At 35.5% G+C, this 23577-nt stretch overlaps 1 protein-coding gene across 18 annotated transcripts in view; it reads left to right on the top strand.

Moving 5' to 3' along the window:
• C2CD6 (C2 calcium dependent domain containing 6) overlaps positions 1 to 23577 on the top strand; it is a 146015-nt gene that overhangs the window by 109025 nt on the left and 13413 nt on the right. For 10 of the 18 annotated variants that reach the window (XR_012374626.1, XR_012374625.1, XR_012374620.1 and 7 more), the window contains one exon: positions 4874 to 4932. The exons of 6 other annotated variants lie outside the window; for them this stretch is intronic. Coding sequence is in view for 7 of the 12 variants with exons in the window: in XM_073880073.1 (XP_073736174.1) it covers positions 4874 to 4932 (59 nt within the window). In the remaining 5 variants the exon portion in view is untranslated. Of the gene's footprint in view, positions 1 to 4873; positions 4933 to 19162; positions 19327 to 23577 lie in introns of those variants that run through there. 2 more of the 18 variants (XR_012374627.1, XM_073880092.1) reach the window with 2 other exon arrangements.

Consider the following 23577-nt stretch of genomic DNA (forward strand, 5'->3'; position numbering starts at 1 on the left):
AGTATATTATGAAAAATTACATGCTAGCAAATTGGACAATCTGGAAGTAATGGATAAATTCCTAGAAACATATAAACTACCAAAACTGAAACAGGAAGAAATAGAAAACTTGAACAGACTGATAACTAGCAATGAAATTGAATCAGTAATCAAAAATCTCCCAACAAAAGTCTAGGGCCAGATGGCTTCACAGCCAAATTCTACCAAACATTTAAAAAGAGTTAATACCTATTCTTCTCAAACTATTACAAAATATAGAAATGGAAGGAAAACTTCCAAACTCATTCTATGAGTCCAGCATTACCCTGATTCCAAAACCAGAAAAAGACTCCAACTAAAAAAGAGAACTACAGGCCAGTATCCCTGATGAACAAAGATGCAAATATTCTCAACAAAGTACTAGTAAATCAAATCCAACAGTACATTAAAAGAATCGTTCACCATGATCAAGTGGGATTTATTCCTGTGCTGCAAGGGTGGTCCAGTATTGACAAAACAATGTGGTAACACCACATCAATACAAGAAAGGATAAGAACCATATGATCCTCTCAATAAATACAGAAAAAGCATCTGACAAAGTACAAAATCCATTTGTGATAAAAACCCTCAACAAAGTAGGTTTAGAGGGAACATACCTCGACATAATGAAGGCCATATACAAAAAACCCCACAGCTAATATCCTCAGTGGGGAAAAAGAGAGATTTTCCTCTGTTATCAGGAACAAGACAAGGATGTTCACTCTCACCACTTTTATTCATCACAGTACTGGAAGTCCTAGCCACAGCAGTCAGACAACAAAAAGAAAAGGCATCCAAATCAGCAAGGAAAAAATAAAACTATCACTATTTGCAGATGACATGATAGTCTATATAGAAAACCAGAAAGATTCCACCAAAAAATTGCTGGAACTGATATACAAATTCAGTAGTCATAGGATACAAAATCTGTTGCATTTCATCTGAAGCAGCAGAAAGAGAATCAATCCTATTTATAATTGCACCAAAACCCATAAGATAGCTAGGAATAAACCTAACCAAACAGGTAAAATATCTGTATTCTGAAAACAATAAACCACTGATGAAAGAAATTGACAACGACACAAAGAAATGGAAAGACATTCCATGCTCATGGATTGGAAGAACAAATATTGTTAAAATGTCTATACTACCAAACTGTGGAAGGAGCCGAGATGTTCTTCAACAGATGAATGGATAAAGAAGATGTGGTCCATATATACAATGGAATATTACTCAGGCATCAGAAAAGATGAATATCTACCATTTACATTGACATGGATGGAACTGGAGGGTATTATGCTAAGTGAAATAAGTCAATCAGAGAAAGACAGTTATCATATGGTTTCACTCATATGTGGAACATAGGAATAGTGCAGAGGACAATAGGGAAAGGGAGGGAAAATTGAAGGGGAAGAAATAAGAGAGGGAGACAAACCATATGAGCTTGACTCTGGGAAACAAACTGAGGGTTGCGGAAAGGGAGGTGGGTGGGGCGATGGGGTAACTCGATGATGGGCAAAAGGGCATATCACATGATGTGATGAGCCCTGGGTGTTATATGCAACTAATGAATCATTGAACATTATATCAAAAACTAATACGTTGGCTAATTGAATTTAAATTTTAAAAAAATGTCTATACTACCCAAAGTAATCTACACATTTAATGATAGGGAACAAAGTACGACCAGCATTTTTCACAGAGCTAAAACAAACAATCCTCAAATTTGTATGGAACCACAAAAGACCCCAAATAGCCAAAGCAATCTTGAAAAAGAAAAGAAAAGCTGGAGGCATCATAATTCCAGACTTCAAGTTATATTACAAAGCTGTAGTGATCAAGACAGTATGGTACTGGCACAAAAACAGACACATAGATCAATGGAACAGAATAGAAAACCCAGAAATGAACCTACAACTATATGGTCAACTAACCTTCAACAAAGCAGGAGAGAAAATCCAATGAAAAAAAGACCGTCTCTTCAACAAATAACGTGAAAACTGGACAGCAACATGCAAAAGATTGAACATGGACCACTTTCTTACACAATACACAAAAATAAATTCAAAATGGATGAAAGACCTAAATGTGAGACATGAAACCATTAAAATCCTAGAGGAGAACACAGGCAGTAACCTCTTTGACATCAGCCATAGCAACCTCTTACTAGGTATGTCTCCTGAGGCAAGGGAAACAAAAACAAAAATAAACTATTGGGATTTAATCAAATTAAAAAGCTTCTCTGCAGCAAAGGAAACAATCAATAAAACTAATAGGCAACGGAGAAGATGTTTGCAAATGACATATCGGATAAAGGGTTAATATCTAAAATATATAAAGAACTTATAAAATTCAACACCCCAAAACCAAATAATCTAGTTAAGAAATGGGCAGAAGACATGAATAGACATTTTTCCAAAGAAGACGTGCAGATGGCTAAGACACATGAAAAGATTTGCAACATCACTCATCATCAGGGAAATACAAATCAAAACTACAATGAGAGGAAATTGGAGGGGGAGACAAACCATGAGAGACTATGGACTCTGAGAAACAAACTGAGAGTTTTAGAGGGGAGGGGGTGGGGGATGGGTTAGCCCTGTGATGGGTATTAAGGAGGGCATGTACTGCATGGAGCACTGGGTGTTATACAAAAACAATGAATCATGGATCACTACATCAAAAACTAATGATGTATGGTATGGTGACTAGCATAATAAAAAAAAACTACAATGAGATATCACCTCACACTAGTCAGAATGGCTAAAATGAACAACACAAGAAAATCAGGTGTTGGTGAGAATGTGGAGAAAGGGGAACCCTCTTGCACTATTGGGGGGAATGCAAACTGATGCAGCCACTCTGGAAAATGGTATGGAGGTTCCTCAGAAAGTTAAAAGTAGAACTGCCCTATGATCCAGCAATTGCACTACTAGGTACTTATCCAAAGAATACAAAAATACTGATTCCAAGGGGTACATGCACCCTGATATTTATAGCAACATTATCAACAATACCAAATTATGGAAAGACTCCAACTGTCCATTGACTGGTAGATGGATAAAGAAGATGCAGTGTATGTATATACATCAGACTATTATTTAGTTTTAAAAAAGAATGAGATCTTGCCATTTGCAATGACATGGATGGAGCTAAAGAGTATTATGCTAAGCGAAATGAGTCAGAGAAAGTCAAATATGTGTCTCATATGTAGAATTTAAGAAATAAAACAGATGCACATATGGGGAGGGGAAAGAGGCAAACTAGGAAACAGACTCAACTAAAGGAAACAGAGTTCCTGGAGGGGAAGTGGGGGGGGATGGGTTAAATAGGTGATGGGTTAAGGAGGGCACTAGTAGTGATGAGCACTGGGTGTTATATGTAAGTGATGAATCACTAAATTCTACACCTGAAACTAATATTATACTGTATTTTAACTAACCAGAATTTAAATAAAAACTTGAAAAAAATTAAAAAATAAAAATCACAGGTTAGTTTTGCTTTTATAAAAATACATATATGCATATATGAGATGAAAAGCAGTACATTTAAAGTTTATTTGCTCTTTTTGAATTCCTTGATTTATTATTATCTATAAACAAATTAGAGGAATGTGCCTAGCCCTATTACTTTGGAGCTGCTTTTAGAGATACTTCTCACTCCTGTACATAAATATATATATTTTTGCACATATATTTCAGTCTAGCACCATCAATCATTGAAGACCATAGTCGTTCCATTCCATACTTTATAAATTCTTCTAGTTTATCTCATAAGACTCCTCTCAAGGGTCATGAATTCTTGAGGAAATACAGAATTATCCATGAAAGCTTTTTAGAATGTAGACTGTCTATACAACTTTATAGAGGTGGGTATGTATAGCAAATGTGTGATGGAAGTTTACCCAAATGACTGCTAGATGATAAGCTAAAAAGAGCCTCCAAGAAGGATGAGTAAAACCAATCTTTTAAACATTCAGTCAAGCACAGCTTTGAATAATGTGCATAAAATTTAGCAGCCACAAAAACATTCAGAACCATCTAGTGCAACGATGAGTTGTTTTTTGATCGTTTTTTAGTTTTTACTTTATTTTTTGAACTAGCATTAAGAACCAGAAAGGTAGTACTCCATACATTTACTACCATATGACTAAAAGACAATCTTTTATGTACATAAAAATCTAGATCATGATGACATTTCATTTTAATCACTTAATGTATGCACTTTAACAATACTATTGAATATAGTAATTGGACTTATTAGGTGACAAACACAAGGGTACAATGTGTCAGGAGTCAGAGCAAAGGGAGTAGTAGTGATAGTAAAAAAAGACAACAAAACTTGCATTCATTTTGTGCTTATTATGTCCCAGACACAGTGTTGCATGCCTTAGCCCTTTAAATCACAGTCCTATGACACGGGATCTTTATCCTTTGACAGATGAGGAAACAGAGAGCCAAGATAACTTGTCCAAAGTTCGATGGTTAGTTGCAGAGACTATTTGAGTCCAAGCAGTCTGGCTCCAGAGCCTGTGCTCTTTTTTTTTTTTTTTTTAAGATTTTATTTATTTGACAGAGACACAGCGAGAGAGAGAACACAAGCAGAGGGAGTGGGAGAGGGAGAAGCAGGCTTCCCGCCGAGCAGGGAGCCCGATGCGGGGCTCGATCCCAGGACCCTGGGTTCATGACCTGAGCCGAAGGCAAACGCTCAATGAGTGAGCCACCCAGGCGCCCCCAGAGCCTGTGCTCTTAATTGTTATGTTACACACACCATCATTAGTTAGAGATATGTCTGTAGAACATGTTTGTCAAGTGTCAACTTATTTATATAGTCATTTTTCTCATTCTTTTTCAGAAAGGGTAATGCAAGATCAGCTCTATGGACAAAAAAATACAAATAAAAAAGGAAAATCAGTAAGTAGATTGATATATCTCTTAAAAATCATTATTTTATATTGTTTTGAATTTTTACTGACATTCTTTCATCAAGAAAGCATATACATTATTATGAATTTATTATAAATAAAATTTGTTATATATTTTGTCTTAGTTTATTTTAAATTTATAAATTATTATAAAACAATATAAACATAACATTAACTTTGGCAGGCTGCACTTTTGAATTCTTTACTTCTGCCTCCCCACATAGAGCTATTGCTTAGTAGGCCACTCACAGTAGCACTAGGAAAGAATAAACTACCTCTGCCCATCTATTTTGATGTGAACAATTTTAAAGAATCCATTCTCCTCATCTCATTTGTCTATTAATACTTGAAGTTAATTATACTGGATTCCTTTTTTTATGTCTAAATGCCATGCCAGGCTAACAGCAGTAAGTATTTCAGAAATGGGACAGGGGTTGTGTGTCTTGGAATGATCAGGCAAGAAAGATACTGACTTGGAAGGTGAGAAGAGAAAGAAAAATTTGGTCTACTTCATATTTTGCACCACATAAGAACCATCTCTCACAAGGGGAAGAATATAAGTGCTTTTCTTTGTAATTTAATGAATGACTGACTCCTTAATCCAAGACATTAGAACCCCATACTAATACTTTTTGTAGATAGTAGAATTTGATATATGAATATCCTGAACTCCATGCAAAAAGGTTTAGTTACTTTAAAGGCAACAATCCCACTGGCCAGGGCATTACTGATTCTAATATTCAATCTAGTTGTTCTAATAAACCATCAAAATATCCTGGATATTTTAATGTTTTGGAATTAAAACTACTTCTTCCACACTGACTCATCTAAAAATAGCACAAAAATCCCATCTGATTACTGGCCTAAACTTTTATTTAAGAAAACAATGGCATAATATCTACAAAGCATCCTAGTGTTACAGAAGAACAAGATTTTGAGTCAGAAGACTTGAATTCTGGCAGCAGTCTTTTCACTATTAGCTGAAGGTTAAATGGGGATTAATTATAAAATATTTATTGAATACCTACTAGATAGGCACCATTGCTAATTAATAATTAATGATAAAATGGATGGGCATCATATTAAGCTTTTTATTTTTTTAATTTTATTTTCTTATGTTAGTCACCATACCATACATCATTAGTTTTTGATGTAGTGATCCATGCGTTATTGTTTTCGTATAACACCCAGTGCTCCATGCAGTACATGCCCTCCTTAATACCCATCACCAGGCTAACCCATGCCTCACCCTCCTCCCCTCTAACACCCTCAGTTTGTTTCTCGGAGTCCATAGTCTTTCATGGTTCATCTCTCCCTCCGATTTCTCCCCCCTTCATTTTTTCCCCTCCTTCTCTTAATGTCCTCCATGCTCTTCCTTATGTTCCACAAATAGGTGAAACCATATAATTGACTTTCTCTGCTTGACTTATTTCACTTAGCATGATCTCCTCCAGTCCCATCCATGTTGATGTAAAAGTTGGGTATTCATCCTTTCTGATGGCTGAGTGATATTCCCTTGTATATATGGACCACATCTTCTTTATCCATTCATCTGTTGAAGGACATCTTGGCTCTTTCCACAGTTTGGCTATTGCGGACATTGCTGCTATGAACATTGGGGTGCATATGGCCCTTCTTTTCACTACATCTGTGTCTTTGGGGTAAATACCCAGTAGTGCAATTGCTGGGTCATAGGGTAGCTCTATTTTTAATTTTTTGAGGCACCTCCACACTGTTTTCCAAAGTGGATGTACCAACTTACATTCCCACCAACAGTGTAAGAGGGTTCCCCTTTCTCCACAACCTCTCTAACATTTGTTGTTTCTTGCCTTGTCAATTTTTGCCATTCTAACTTGTGTAAGGTGGTATCTCAATGTGGTTTTGATTTGAATTTCCCTGATGGCTAATGATGATGAACATTTTTTCATGTGTCTGTTAGCCATTTGTATGTCTTCTTTGGAGAATTGTCCGTTCATGTCTTCTGCCCATTTTTTGACCTATTTGTTTTTTGGGTGTTGAGTTTGAGAAGTTCTTTATAGATCTTGGATACCAGCCCTTTATCTGTAGTGTCATTTGCAAATATCTTCTCCCATTCTGTGGGTTGCCTCTTTGTTTTGTTGACTGTTTCCTTCGCTGTGCAGAAACTTTTTATCTCAATGAAGTCCCAAAAGATCATTTTTGCTTTTGTTTCACTTGCCTTTGGAGATTAATCTTGAAAGAAGTTGCTGTGGCCGATGTCAAAGAGGTTACTGCCTATGTTCTCCTCTAGGATTTTGATGGATTCTTGTCTCACATTGAGGTCTTTCATCCATTTTGAGTTTATCTTTGTGTATGGTGTTAGAGAATGGTTGACTTTCATTCTTCTGCATGTGGCTGTCCAATTTTCCCAGCACCATTTATTGAAGAGACTTTTTTCCATTGCATATTTTTTTCCTGCTTTGTCAAAGATTATTTGACCAAAGAGTTGAGGGTCCATATCTGGGCTCTCTATTCTGTTCCATTGGTCTATATGTCTGTTTTTGTGCCAGTACCATGCTGTCTTGATGATCACTGCTTTGTAATATAGTTGAAATAGGGCAACGTGATGTCCCCAGCTTTGTTTTTCTTTTTCAACATTTCCTTGATGATTCAGGGTCTTTTCTGATTCCATACAAATTTTAGGATTGTTTGTTCCTGCACTTTGAAAAATGTCATTGGAATTTTGATCGGGATTGCATTGAAGGTATTGATTGCTCTGGGTAGCATAGACATTTTTACAATGTTTATTCTTCAGATCCATGAGCATGGAATGTTTTTCCATCTTTTTGTTTGTTCATCTTCTTCAATTTCTTTCATGAGTATTCTGTAGTTCCTAGAATGTAGATCCTTTACCTCTTCAGTTAGGTTTATTCCGAGGGATCTTATGGTTTTTGGTGCTATTGTAAATGGAATCGATTCTCTAATTTCTCTTTCTACAGTTGCATTGTTAGTGTATAAGAAAGCAACTGATTTCTGTGCATTGATTTTGTATCCTGCCACGTTACTGAATTGCTGTATGAGTTCTAGTAGTTTGGGGGTAGAGTCTTTTGGATTTTCCCATAAAGTATCATGTCATCTGCGAAGAAAGAGAGTCTGACTTCTTTGCCAATTTGAATACCTCTTATTTCTTTTAGTTGTTTGATTTCTGTTGTTAGGACTTCTAGTACTATGTTGAACCTATTTGGTGAGTGTGAGCATCCTTGTCATGTTCCTGATCTTAAGGGAAAGGCTCTCAGCTTTTCCCCACTGAGGATGATATTTGCTGTGGGGTTTTCATGAATGGATTTTATGAACTTGAGGATTGTTCCCTCTATCTCTATACTCTGAAGAGTTTTAATCAGGAAAGGATGCTGTATTTTGTCAAATGCTTTTTCTGCATCAATTGAGAGGACCATATGGTTCTTCTCTCTTCTCTTATTAATGTGTTCTATCACACTGATTGATTTGTGAATATTGAACCACCCTTGCATCCCGGGGATAAATCCCACTTGGTCGTGGCAGATTATTCTTTTAATGTATTGTTGGATACTATTAGCTAGGATTTTGTTGAGATTTTTTGAATCCATATTCATCAGAGATATCAATCTGAAATTCTCCTTTTTGATAGGGTCTTTGCCTGGTTTGGGGATTAAGGTAATGCTGACCTCATAGAATGAGTCTGGAAGCTTTCCTTCTGTTTCTATTTTTTGAAAGAGCTTCAGGAGAATAGGTATTATTTCTTCTTTGAATGGTTGGTAGAATTCCCCAGGGAATCCATCAGGCCCTGGACTCTTGTTTTTTGGGAGGTTTTTAATCACTTCTTCAATTTCGTTACTGGTTATTGGCCTATTCAGGTGTTAATTTCTTCCTGTTTCAGTCTTGGGAGCTTATAGGTTTCCAGGAAGGCATCCATTTCATCCAGGTTGCTCAATTTATTGGCATATAGTTGTTGATAATAATTTTTAATAATTGTTTCTGTTTCCTTGGTGTCGGTCATGATCTCTCCCCTTTCATTCATAATTTTATTAATTTGGGTCCTTTCTCTTTTCTTTTGGATAAGTCTGGCCAGTGGTTTATTGATCTTATTAATTCTTTCAAAGAACCAGCTTCTAGTTTCGTTGATCTGCTCTACTGTGTTTCTGGTTTCTGGCTCATTGATCCCTGCTCTAATCTTAATTATTTCTCTTCTAATGCATGGCTTAGGCATCATTTGTTGCTTTTTCTCTAGTTCTTTAAGGTGTAAAGTTAGTTGGTGAATTTGGGATTTTTCTATTTTTTTGAGTGAGGCTTGGCTGGCCATGTATTTCCCCCTTAGGACCACCTTTGCAGTATCCCATAGGTTTTGGACCAATGTGTTTTCATTCTCATTGGTTTCCATGAATTGTTTAAGTTCTTCTTTGATATCCTGGTTGACCCAAACATTCTTGAGCAGAGTGGTCTTTAGCTTCCAAGTGTCTGAATTTCTTCCAAATTTTTTCTTGTGATTGAGTTCCAGTTTTAAAGCATTATGGTCTGAGAATATGCAGGGAATAATCTCAGTCTTTTGGTATCAGTTGAGACCTGATTTGTGACATAGTATGTGGTCTATTCTGGAGAAAGTTCCATGAGCACTTGAGAAGAATGAGTATTCTGTGGTTTTAGAGTGGAATGTTCTGTATATATCTATAAGGCCCATCTGGTCCACTGTGTCATTCAAAGCTCTTGTTTCTTTGTTGATTTTCTGCTTAGATGATCTGTCTGTTGCTGAGAGTGGAATATTGAGGTCTCCTACAATTAACGTATTGTTATCAATATGACTCTTTATTTTGGTTAACAATTGGCTTATGTAGATGGCTGCTCCCATGTTGGGGGCATAGATATTTACAGTTGTTAGATCTTCTTGTTAGATAGACACTTAAAGAAGGATGTAGTGTCCTTCTGTGTCTGTAACTACAGTCTTTAGTTTAAAATCTAATTTGTCTGATATAAGAATTGCTACCCCACTTTCTTTTGAGATCCGTTGGCATGGAAGATGGATCTCCATCCCTTCACTTTCAGTCTGGATGTATCTTTAGGTTCAAAATGAGTCTCTTATAGACAACATATGGATGGGTCCTGTCTTTTTATCCAATCTGCAACCCTGTGCCATTTTATGGGAGCATTTAGGCCTTTCATGTTGAGAGTGATTACTGAAAGATATGAATTTATTGTCATCATGTTGCCTGTGAAGACCTTGTTTTTATAGATTGTCCCTGCAAATTTCTGTTCTATATCACTCTTGGGGTCTTTCTCCATTTATAGAACCTCCCTTAATATTTCTTGCAGGGCCAGATTAATGGTCACATATTTTTTCAGTTTCTGCTGGTCTTGGAAGCTCTGCATCTGTCCATCCATTGTAAATGACAGCCTTGCCAGATAAAGTATTCTTGGCTGCTTGTTCTTCTCGTTTAGTACCCTGAATATGTCTTGCCAGCCCTTTCTGGCTTGCCAGGTCTCTGTGGATAGGTCTGATGTTATTCTGATGTTCTTCCCTCTGTACATAAGGAATCTCTTCCCCCTAACTGCCCTTAAGATGGTTTCCTTGGTTCTAAGATTTGCGAGTTTTACTATTACATGCTGGGGCTTTGGCCTGTTTTCCTTGATCTTGGGAGGGGTCCTCTCTGCCTCTAGGACATGAATGTTTGTTTCATTCCCCAGATTAGGGATGTTCTCAGCTACGATTTGCTCAAATATATCTTCTAGTCCTCTCTCTCTCTCTCCACCCCCTGAGGGATCCCAATAATTCTGACATTGGAACGTTTCATGGTGTCACTTATTTCTCTGATTCTATTTTCATGGATTCTGAGTTGTTTTTCCCTGGCCTCTTCTTTCCCTTTCTAGTCTATTAATTGGTCTTCTAAATGACTAATTCATTCTTCTACCTCGCTTACCCTAGCTGTTAGATTATCTAGATTAGATTGGATCTCATTGATAGCATTTTTAAGTTCTGCCAATTCAGCTTTCATTTCTGCCCTTAGAGACTCTATGTTGCCATTAATCAATTTCTCCATTCTAGCTATCATCTTCACAATTGCTACCCTGAATTCCATCTCCGACATCTTGGTTATATCTGAATCCATTTGTAAATCTGTGGCATAAGTCAGTCTCCGAGTCTTTCCTATTTTGGGAGTTCCTCCTCCTAGTCATTCTGTTGAGGGGTAGTTGAGGGAATGTATAGAGTCCAAATTATTGATCACAACCCAAGCAAGATGCACCTGTTTTATAGGGACCTTAGGGTTGCTGTCCTCTTGTTTTCCCAGCCTGTCTTCTGGGGGAAGGGCCTGCCATGCTGTTACTCAGGCAACCCTGTTTGAACAGAGTTACCTTGCCCCCTGTGGTGGGGGATGGGCTCAGTGGAAACTGGTTTTGGGGGGGTTTTGCTCACTGGTGGCTTTCCCTGGTGGCTTTCCGTGTCTCTTCCAAGAGTCAGAACAGAAGAGATCGTTCCCAACCCTCTGCCTCAGAGCAGAGAGATTGCAGTCTGTTCTTCAGCGAGTTCTCCAGGCCACACCATCTCCGTTTCTGTCTGTGCTGCTATAAACTGCAGCGTCCTGGGTTGTGTGCCCCTCAGCAGCGCTCCTAGTCTTCGCCTCCAAGTTGGGGCATGTCTCTGCCCTTTGTGCTTCTAAAACCACCAGCTGCCCCAGTTTGCACGTGTGGCCCTGCCGCTCCGAGTTTCAGTCTGGGGAGCTGCCCTGAGGTCCTTTCCCCATCGTTACCGGTCTGTGAGTTTGTGCCCGGTGCCCAGCACAGGAGGCTATCACTCACTGGCGGTGTAGGATCCCGAGGGCTCAGCTCCCTCCTCCCTCTGTTTATCCTCTGATATCTGCTGGTGGAATCATGGCTCCCTGCTTCATACCTTGAAACCAAACACCTGTGATATTCTGTTTGTAGAGATCCAGATCTATCTTCTTACATCTCAGGCTGATTTCGTGGGTGTTCAGAGTGGTCTGGTAGATATTCAGCTCAATTCCAGGGACCAGGTGGAATAGGGTCCCCTACTCCTCTGCCATCTTTTTCCTCTCCCCCCATATTAAGTTTTTTATATGTATTATTTTATTTAATCCTCATAACAAAGTAGGCATTGTTATTGTTTATATCTATTTTGCAGATGAGTAAACAAGCTCAGTGAGGTTAGATAAATTGTAGAAGGTCACACAGTTAGTAAGGCAGTTGGGATTTGACCCTAGAGCACATATGATCAACTGCCTTCTCCTCTTCCCCTGACTTTGAGTAACAAAAAATATATTAGTGAATGTAGCTGACAGAAAAGTACACAAGGAATTATAATATAGCATACTAGATAAACACACAGGGTGTTTATCTTGGCAGAAAAGGAAGGGTAGACATGGGTAATGAAAGGCCTTTTTAACCAAAGTGGTGATTTGGTGAGATAATATATGTAAAATACTTTCCAGTGCTTTGCACATACAACTTACATTGTTTTGGTTGAATTGAACTGAACCTTCATAGCAGTAGCATTACCAAGTCCATTCAAACAATTCATATTGTGATAAGATCAATGAGCTAGAGAAATAGAGATTTTTATGTATACCTAACACAAAATATTTTGATGAAGATAAATTTTATCAGAAACATAAATTTTATCAGAAATTTACAGCCATCAGAGTCTCCAAGGGACTCAGAGTCTCTTAAGCAAAGTGCAGATGATCTTCTAAATGCCAGTGTAGTAAGATCTTTAATCATAGCTGCCCATTTTTTCTACCTGAATATAAGCATATTTAGAGCTGGAGTTTCTGTGTCTTGTATTTCATCTGGAACAGTGTCTGAAACCTAGGCACTTGACAGATACTCTGAATGAGTACCTACTATGTTCCAGGAACTGCGGATACAAAAATGAACAGAATATACTCTTGACTTAGAAGACCTTATAGTGAGGTAGTGGGAAAGACTTATTTGGGGTAAACCATTATATTACAGTAACATAATTGTTTGTAAGTGAGATAAATTTACAAAGTACAATAGGCATAATCAAAGTAGCACTGACAGTTAAAGATGATTTGACAAGTAGTTTCAGATTGGGCTTGACTACATATTAGCTGTGGCACTTTAGGTGCCATTTTAACATATTACCACCAAAGAAATATCCCATCCTTTATAGCTGATGATTTAGCCATAGCCTTTACTACATTGGGATAAGGTATTTATCTTACTTATCTATCTTCTGGCACCTGGCACAGTAGTACAAAGTAGTTACCCAGTAGATGTTATATTTTGTCTATTTGCCATGTAGGTTTTGGCTTTTTGCTGTTATCACTAATAGTTTCTTTCTACTAAATGCTCTGTGACATCCCCCCAAAGGTGTTGGTAGTGTGTTAGGCAAATGATCACAAGTATACTCCATATTTTTTTTACTCCCAAGTATACTACACTCCTCACCCCTCATAGATCACTTGCAGCCAAGGCCAAAGGTCACCTGTGGATGTGAGGAACTACATGCCACAACTTCCCAAGGATCTAGATTGGAGGCAGTCAAGGCCCACGTGGGGAGAGGGATAGCCTGCTTAAAAAAAAAAAAAAATTTTTTTTTTTTTTAAATCCAGGGTCTTATGATATAAGATCCTATGTATCCAGGATATGTTTGAAAATCACTTGGCATACCAAGAACCAGGGAAATCACAACATAAATGAGAAAAGATAATCAAAAGATGCCAACACCAAGATGAATCAGATGTTGAAATAACCAGACAAGGATTTTAAGCAACCACCAAAAAATGCTTCATCAAGCAATCAGAAATTCTCTTGAAACAAATAAAAATTATCAGCAGAGACACAGAAGTTGTAGAAACGACCAATGGAAATTATAGAACTGAAAAAGACAATAGCCAAAATAAAAACTCACTGGTCGGGCTTAATAGTAGAATGGAAATGACAGAGGATAGAAGCAGTGAATTTAAGGAAATATCAATAGAATTTACACAATCTGAGCAACAGAAAGAAAACAGACTGAAAAAACTTAACAGAGCTTCAGCAGAAGAGTTAACATTCATATTATTGGAGTTCCAGAAGGAGTGGAGAGAGACAAGGAGAGAGGAAGGAGAAGGATAGAAGGAGAGGAAGGAGAAAGAGGAGGAGGGGGAGAAGGAGGAGAAGAAAAAAAGAAATGATAGAGCGAAAGAAAGTATTTAAAGAAATAGTTGCTGAAAACTTACTCTATTTGGTGGAAGACATAAGCCTATAGATTCAAGAAACTGAGCAAGTCTCGAAGAGTATAAATCCAAAGAAATCACCAGGTCACATCATCATTACACATTTGAAAACTGGAAAAAAAAAAAATCTTGAAAGCAGCCAGAGAGAATGCATTACCTATAGGGGAGTACCTATCTGAATGACTGATTTTCTCATCTAAAATCATGGAGGCCAGAAGGATGCAGCACAACATTTTTTCAAGTACTGAAAGAGAAGAACTGGTAAATGTGAATTTTATACCCAGCAAAAATTTCCTTCAGGAGTGAAGGAAAAATAAAGACATTCTAGATAAAGGAAAACCAAGAGAATTTGTTGGTAGCAAACAGATTCTTAATGAATAGCTAAAAGAAAGTCTCTTAAAAAAAAAAAAAAGAAAGAAAAGAAGGGAGAGAAGGCTTGGGACTTCATAAGAAAAGAACATGAGAATGGGCAAATATTACAGACTATCCTACTTCTCATGAGTTTTAAAATAATATGTGATAGTCAAAGCAAAGATTATAACACCATCTACTGTGATGCACATTGTAAGTAGAGGAAATACTTAAGACAATTATATTTTAAAAGTGAAGGGACCTTGGGGTGCCTGGGTGGTGCAGTGGGTTAACTGACCAACTCTTGGTTTAGCTCATGTCATGATCTTACAGTCATGAGATCAAGCCCCATGTCAGGCTCTGCACTCAGCGCCTAGTCTGTTTGGGAATCTCTTCTCCTCCTGCTCCTGCCTGCCAATCTCTCTCTCTTTTGTTAAAATAAATAAATAAATCTTTTTTTTTAATAAAGGGAAGGGGCCTAAATAGAAGTAAGATTTCTCTACTTCACTTGAAGAGATAAAGTATCAGTTATCATAGATTGTAATGTTATGTAAATATAATACATAGCATAACCACTAAGAAAACTATAAAAAGCAACACACTAAAAAACAGTATAAGTAAATCATTGTGGTATTCGAAGAAATATTAACCCACAAAAAATAAGAGAAAGAGAGGAATGAGAAGTAGAAGAAATAAACAGAAAACAAATAAAATGATAGACTTAAGCCCCAATATGTGAATAATTACTTTAAATGTAAGGGGTCTAAATACATCATTTAAAAGATAGAGTTGGCAGGGTGAATAAAAAATATGATCCAACAATATGCTTTCTATAAGAAATATTTAAGTTAACAAAAGAGTGGGAAAAGATATGACATGCAAACATTAATCATAAAAAGCAACAATGGCTATATTAATATCAGATAAACTAGATAGATTTCAGTACAAAGAAAAAAATTAGAGACAAAGAAGGATGTTATATAATAATAAAAGTATCAATCCAACAGGAAGACATAATAATCCTAAAGTAACAGAGCTGAAATAGGCAAAATCTGATAGAGCTTAAAGAGAAAATAAAATCCACAGTTAATTGGGGATGTCAACAGCCCACTCTCAGTAATTTATAGAACTGCAAGAGAGAAAATCAGCAAGAATGTAGAAGACCTGAACAACACAATCAGCCAACAGACTCTGATACTCTACCCAATTTGTTTTCAAGTGCCCATGGAATATTTAGATTTTATGGACCACATCTTGGATCATAAAACCAAGTTCAGCAAATTAAAAATAATTAAAACCAGAAGTTGAGTTCTCTGACCACACACATCTTATTTGAGTAACACTGTAAATAGGTTTGCATGTGAGGAAAGTCCCTTACAACATCACACCATCTGGAGGCCATAGCACAGAAGCCACCACTCAGAAGGGGAGGATGGCAAGGAAATTTGTGGGGGACAAGGTTTTTAGAGAGGGTGTTGTATGTCTAGGTGATTTCATGCAATAGCTTAGCAGGGACTCTCTAGGTCAGAGAAGTCCAAAGGCAGCAGGGACTAGAGGACTTTATGTCCCCAGGATTTACCTTATCTATGGATAGCATGTGTTGGGCACAGTTTCATGAGCTATGCAAAGGAGGTGGGCTCTAAATAGCTAAAAATCTGCTTTTTGGAGGTTATTTTTAAAACAATTGGATGTGCATAAGTTTTAGTTTGGTGTTTGCAGGCTTTTGAGCCAATGGGTCTCAGCCTATTATGAAGAAGTAAACAACCTGGTGAGTGGTAATATATATCTTTGTCTATATACATAACATGGAATCAAACCAGAAATCAATAACAAACAACAGAAAAACCTTCAAATACTTACAAATTAAACAACACACTTCTAAATAATCCTTGGGTAAAAGAGGAAGTCTCAAATGGAATAAAATAGTTCTATGGCCATTAAAAAACTTGCATTAGTAATTTAAAATCTCCTGGAAAAGAAGTGTCTGGGCACAGATGGTTTTACTAGAGAATTTTACCAAGCAATCAAGAAAGAATTATCACTAATTTTATACAATCTATTCCAAAAATCAGAAGAGAAAGGAATACTTCCCAGCTCATTTTATGAGGCTATTACTAGTCTTATACCAAAACCAGATACAGTACAGAAGGAAGGAAGGAAGGAAGGAAAGAAGGAAGGAAGGAAGGAAGGAAGGAAGGAAGGAAGGAAGGAAGGAAGGAAGGAAGGACGGACGGAGACAGGAAGAAAGAAAGACACAAGTCAATATCTCTCATGAATTTAGATGCATAAATCCTCAACAATATATTAGCACACTTATACAGCAATGTATAAAAAGAATTATATATCATGTAACACTGGTTCAACATGGAAAAATCAGTCTGTGTAATTCATCATATACAGATATGCAAGGCTGGTTCAGCATTTGAAAATCAGTCATATAATTCACCACAGCAATAGACTGAAGGAGAAAACTCATATCAACTGAAACAAAAAAGTTTTTTGCAAAATTATACACACAATCTTGATTTAAAAACTCTCAACAAACTAGTATGAGAAGGTAACTTCCTCAATTTGATAAAGCACATCTGCAAAAACCTGTAGTTTACATTATACTTAATGATGAAAGCCTGAATGCTCTTCTTCGAAGATCAGGAACAGGTCAAGGATGTATGCTCTTGCTACTCTTTTTCAATATAGTACTAGAAATTTTATCCATTGTAATAGGGCAAGAAAAGGAAATAAAAGTCACACAGATTAGAAAAGAAGAAATAAAACTATATTTTCAGTTGGAACGATTGTCTATGTAGAAAATACCAAAAAGAGTCTGCAAACAACAACAACACATAATAGAACTAATAAGTGAGTTCCACAAGGTTGGAGGATGCAAATTCAAAATGAAAAAATAGCATTTCTATATACTAACAACATGTGGAAACAAAAATTTAAAACATAATAACATTTACAATAACTCCAGAGAAAATTAAATACTTGCATATCTAAGAAAACATGTACAGGATCTGTATGATAAGAATCAAAGGCCTAAATAAATGGTGGGACATACCATGTTCATGGATTGGAAGACTCAACATAGTAAAGATTCCAGTTCTCCCCAGATTGACCTGTTGATTTAATATAATTTATTTCTTTTAAGTTTTTATTTAAATTCCACTTAGTTAATATACAGTGTAATATTAGTTTCAGGTGTATAATATAGTGATTCAGCAATTCCATACAACACCCAGTGCTCATCACAATAACTGCACACCTTAATCCCCATCACATATTTCACCCATTCCCACCCCCCACCTCCCCTCTGGTAACCATCAGTTTGTTCTCTATAGTTAAGAGCCTGTTTATTGGTTTGTCTTTCTCTTTTTTTCCCTATGCTCATTTGTTTTGTTTCTTAAATTCCACATATGATTGAAATCATACAGTATTTGTCTTTCTCTGACTGACTTACTTGCTTAGCATAATACTCTCTAGGAGCCTTACTCATAATAGCCAAAAAGTAGAAGCAATCCAGATTGTCCTTCAACTGGTGAATGGCTAAATAAACTGTGGTATAGCCATACCATGGAATAATAGTAATAAAAAGGAACAAAGTATTGATATATACAACCTGGATGAATTTCTGGAGAATTATGCTGAGTGAAAACAACCAATCCCAAAATGTTATACACTATATGACTCCATTTATATAATATTTTTGAAATTACAAAATTATAAAAATGAAGAACAGACTAGTAGTTGCCAGGCATTGAAGTGGCAGCAGGAGAGGAAAGGATGTGACTATAAAAGGACATTAGGGATCCTTGTGGAAATATTCTGCATCTTGACTGTACAATGTCAATATCCTGGTTGTTATATTTTACTACAGTTTTATAAGATGTAACTGTTAAGAGAAACTGGATAAAGGGTCCGTGGGTTCTCTGTTATTTCTTACAACTCATGGGAAACTGCAGTATTTCAAAATAAAAAGTTTAATTTTTATAAGGTAAAGAAAAAGAAAACTTACCTTAAATATTTTCTTTAAGGGTGGTAGTCAGACCTGTATAACAATAGGTAAAACTTAATTAAATTGAACAAGATAAATTCACTTGGTAAACCATAAAACATAGGTTATATGCAATTAACAGATTTAAAAGTTTGAAAGAATCTATCACCTAGGGCAACGAGCTTGTAAACTGAAGACATATCAGAATTCTAGAACAAGTTCTTAAAAGTCTAAAGTAATTGCTTCACAAAGTCACAAAATCTTCAGAATTCTGTGGGGAAATAAACTTTGAAGTTGTTTGAAGTTAAAAGAAGAGTTTTTTATGAACCAAGGTAGACAGTGTGTTAAAGAAATGCAGTATTTTGAGACAAACTTCTGGAGTGCTAATCTGAATTGGAAAGGACTAACAAACATCTCTTTCAACTCATAGCTGATTCAGGTGACAGTCTTTCAATAGTTCCTTCACATTTTTAGAGCCCCTTCATAAATTAAGATTTTCAATGTATACCTTAATTAGTTTCTATTTAAACCCTGACCATGATGGGATGCTAGATCATTTCCCCAAAAGCCAGGATGAAAGAAAGATGGGGAGGAATGGGGAATTTGATTTTACCTACCATTTAAAGGCATTGTTTGGTGGATGGTAAGAGAATTAGTATTATATAGTAAAAAGACCTTGGATTTTACAGGCAGAAATATCTAGGTTCAAATCCAGATTCTTCCACTTTCATGGTCATATAACTTTGGGCAATTTACATCTGAGTTTCAGTTTTGTCATCTGCAAAATGATTATACTGTCATCTATTTCAAAGAATTTTAAAGGGCTTGGAGCATAATAGTCTCTTGCTAAATGGTAAGTATTATATTTATTCACCTGTACAATATACTATAGGATAAATATGAGAAGTAGACTTGTTGGATCAAAATGTATGAGCATATTTAATTTTGATGTATATACTGCCAGATCATCCTTTAAACCAGATTTGCTAATTTGCATTTGCACCCAAAATGTAAGAAAATATTCAGTATTCCACTCCCTATTCATTTTAGTTTTTGTTAATTGTTCGCACAAAAATGATATTCCATTGTCATTTTAATTTGCATTTTTCTGATTATTAATGAGTGAACAATTTTCATGTGTATATTATCCATTTGTATTTCTGTTATTTGACTCCTTATAATCTCTGCCCTTATACACAAATTGGGTTGTGTGTTTATATGTGAGAATGCTTTATATATTTTGAATAACAATGCTTTGTGATCTATGCTGTTTATTACCTATGTTTTTTAACTTCTTCGGGTCCCTTATAGCAATTTTAAATATTTATGTTGTCAAATCTGACACCTTTTCCTCTGTGGCTGTTAGTTTATATCTTTTTTAGAAGGTATTTCTCCACCCCAAGATTATGTCAATATTCTCTTAGATGTTTTCCTAGTATATGCTTTTTATGTTTACATATGTTTAGTTCATTTATACTTTTTTTCTGGTATGAGGTAAGAATTTACTGATATTTTTGCTGAAATAGATAGGTAGTTGTTTCAACACAACAGGCACCCTCAGAGATATTGCAGGTTTGGTTCCAGACCACCATATAAAGTGAATATCACAATAAATCAAGTCAAATGCATTTTTTGGCTTCCCAGTGCATATAAAAGTTATGCTTACACTATACTGTAGTCTATTAAGTGTGCAATAGCATTATATCTTAAAAATGTACATACCTTAAATTAAAAATACTTTATTGCTAAAAATGCTAAATATCATATGAGCTCTCAGCATTGTAATAAAATGATCACAAATCAGCACAAGTAAAATTATAACAAAGAAGTCTGAAATATTGTGAGAATTATTAAAATGTAACACAGAGACACAAAACGAGCAAATTCTGTTAGAAAAATGGCACTGACATACTTGCTTAACACAGCGTTGCCACAAACCTTCAATTTATTTAAAAAATGCAATATCTGGGACGGACAATAAAGCAAAACACAATGAGGCTTGCCTGTACATTTTAATTGTCCATATACTTATAATATTTTTATCTATCAGTATTCCTTCCTGAGGATATCATCCTTGCCCCAGCTCTAATCCTTGGTGTAGTTGGCAAACTTGACACTGTCTCTGTGGCTACAAGGATAACCACATAATTTGATATAAGAATATTAAGAGAATTCTTTATTCTTTTATATCAAGAACTAGCAGTGGTCTAAGAGAGAAAAAAATAAGAAACCAACACAGAGGAAGAAAGATACAGGGAGATAGTGACTTGGTCACAGTGAGTCCCTGGAATCAGATCTCCTAGTTATATTAGCCAATTAATTTCTTTTTTTAATGAAGTATTTTATTTCTAAATAAATATATTTTATATTTTTGGTTATAATCCAAGATGATATTATTGATTTTTTGTGTAAATTTTTCCGGCTTTAGCCAATAGCAATTCTTTCACTGTGTCCTGTGTCCCTTTGACATGCCTCCATCCTTTTGTCTTTTGAGTACTTTCCTTTTTGTCTATAAGATATTCCAGGCTTATGTTGTAACTTTCTTGCCCCAGTCCTAGAATCAATCATTTCTACAAGGAGCCCTGGTATTTTTACTGGAGAATGATATTTTGAAACCAGGCTCTGGGAGTTGGGTGTATTGTTGCTATTGTGTCTGGGCCTTCTCAGCAGACAGTTAAATAATATATGTGTGTATACAAACCATGCATATACATATAGCTATATTTGTTTCTGTATATATCTCTTTCTATATTTTGCTAATTTTAAGTTTATACTGGTGTCTCTGAATCTATTCCAGTATCACTGAGTTTATTCTAACCCTCTTTTCTTGCTTGTATCTAGTGTAACTTCTCTCTCCCACAGTGAGAAACCTGGCTGTCATCATCCACTATACATTTATTTATTCCAACCCAATGTAAATGCAAAGCAGTGTCAGAATTACAAAATTATACTACACCCATGAAGAACAAACTTACCTACTAGCACACAGTTTATGTACAGTTTACTTTGTCTTTAGTCTTTGTACTTTCCAGCCAAAACATTATTTTTCAAAGTTACTAAGGTCACTTCCTTTTTTCTCCTGCCCCTTTCAGTGTAGTCATATATCTTACATTTGTAATAAATACAGTTGGATTCATTTGTCAATTTCTGCATTATTTCTTGGCTGCCAACATTCTGTTTTTTATTGTTTTAGTTTTAGTTTACATACATTAATATTCATTCTTTGTGAAGTACAGATCAATAGATTTTGGCAAATGGATAGTCATATATTTTATAATTATTTAAATTTTTTAAAAAAAATGTCTATTGAAGTTTTCTCATTCCACTTGAGTCAGTTTCACAAAGACTTCCCTATATGCCACTGGCACCTTCCCAGACTGCTTATTATGATCAACTAGTCATCTGTACCTTAATTTTTCATTTAATAGCACATTGATAAAAAATTAATAAATGTGCTATTAAATGTGCTATTAAATCAATTTCATTACTTTAAGTGGCTGTAATGTTATTTTAATAACAATAGCCAATAGTTTTTTTAAAATTAAAGTATAATTAACATACAATGTTATATTAGTTTCAGATGTACAACATATTGATTCAACAATTCTATACATTATTCAGTGCTAATTATGTGTGTGGTCACCATCTGTGACCACATATTGCCACTGCAATACCTTTAACTCTGTTTCCCATGCTGCACACCCATCTCCATGACTTACTTATTTTACAACTGGAAATTTGTACCTCTTAGTCCCGTTATCTATTTTGCCCATCCCCCCCCCCACCTGCATCCCTCTGGCAACCACCAGTTTGTTCTCTGTATTTAAGAGTCTGGTTTTCTTTTTTTGTTTGTTTATTTTGTTTTTTAGATTCCACATTTCATTCTTTTTTATAATAATACCCAATACTTTTATTGCAATTTCCTATATTAATATCTTAATACTTTAACTCATTTAATCCCCATAACAATCCTGTGATGTAGATATTTTTACTTTATTTTATATGTGGGAAAGTTAAGTCATGGAGCAGCCAACTAATTTGTCCAAGAACAATAAAGTGGTAAGCCTGAGTTTTGAACTGAGGTGGACCGGCTCTGAAGTCTGTGCTGCAAACAACTAAATTCTACTATCTCTTATTGTGAGCCTGTACAATAATTATTTAATCAATGCCCTATTAAAAATGCCTTTTGGGGGGAAAAAAAGAATGCCCTTTGTAGTTTTTTGTAAGTTTTAAGCTTGTATGTTTTCCTACCCCCTAGCTTTTTCTTTTTAATTAAAATTACACCTACACAGTCCCCCGAAAATCAGTCTGCACAGAAGGGTATAAAATGAAAAGAAAAAGTCATCTTTCTCCACCCATAGCTACACTATCAGTTTCATTTACCCAAAACAACTACTTTTAAAGTTCTTCTGGTAAGTTTTATTATAGTTTTAAATTATGTAGTTCAAACTCTATTTGATTTATCAACTAATCAGCTTCAGGTAGAATGTGTTGATATCATACTCTGAAAGATGATTTAGAGCATTTATACTATTTCAAACCTTCCTTTTACAACTTTTCTTCTCAGTTTTATTAAACATTATTTTTAAAATTTTTCTAATGATTATTTGTAATGCTCTAATATGTTTGAAATATTTCTTGGCATGTAAACCAATAGGCATTATCTACCAACTTCCTACTATGGAAGAAGAACAAGTTTTTTTAAAAAGTTTCATTTTCTTGTCCCTTCCATTTTTTTGTTGTTGTTATTGTTATTCCTATAGTGTCATTTCTTTGTTAAGGTTTCTAATACATTCTGTTATATTGCTGTAGTTAAATCTCCCATGCTTTGTTTATAGATTGAGTCTATTTTAAATCTAAGAAAAGTTAATTTATAATTGTTATAATATATATTATATATTATCATAATTTATATATAAATCTCTGCTGAGCCAAATAATGTATATGATAGATCCATGAAAAGTAAATGTCACACTTCTGCTTCTAGTAAAGATGGAGTTTACAGGGATATGATTTATCTTCCTTCCTTAAACAATAAGAAAACCAGACATTGGGAAGATGGCAGCATGGGACTGTGATTTTTTTTTTTAATTTTATTTTATTA

Source organism: Callorhinus ursinus, unplaced genomic scaffold, assembly GCF_003265705.2.
Source record: "Callorhinus ursinus isolate GAN/ISIS: 27379988/994484 unplaced genomic scaffold, GSC_fseal_2.0 scaffold2, whole genome shotgun sequence".
NCBI lineage: Eukaryota > Metazoa > Chordata > Mammalia > Carnivora > Otariidae > Callorhinus > Callorhinus ursinus.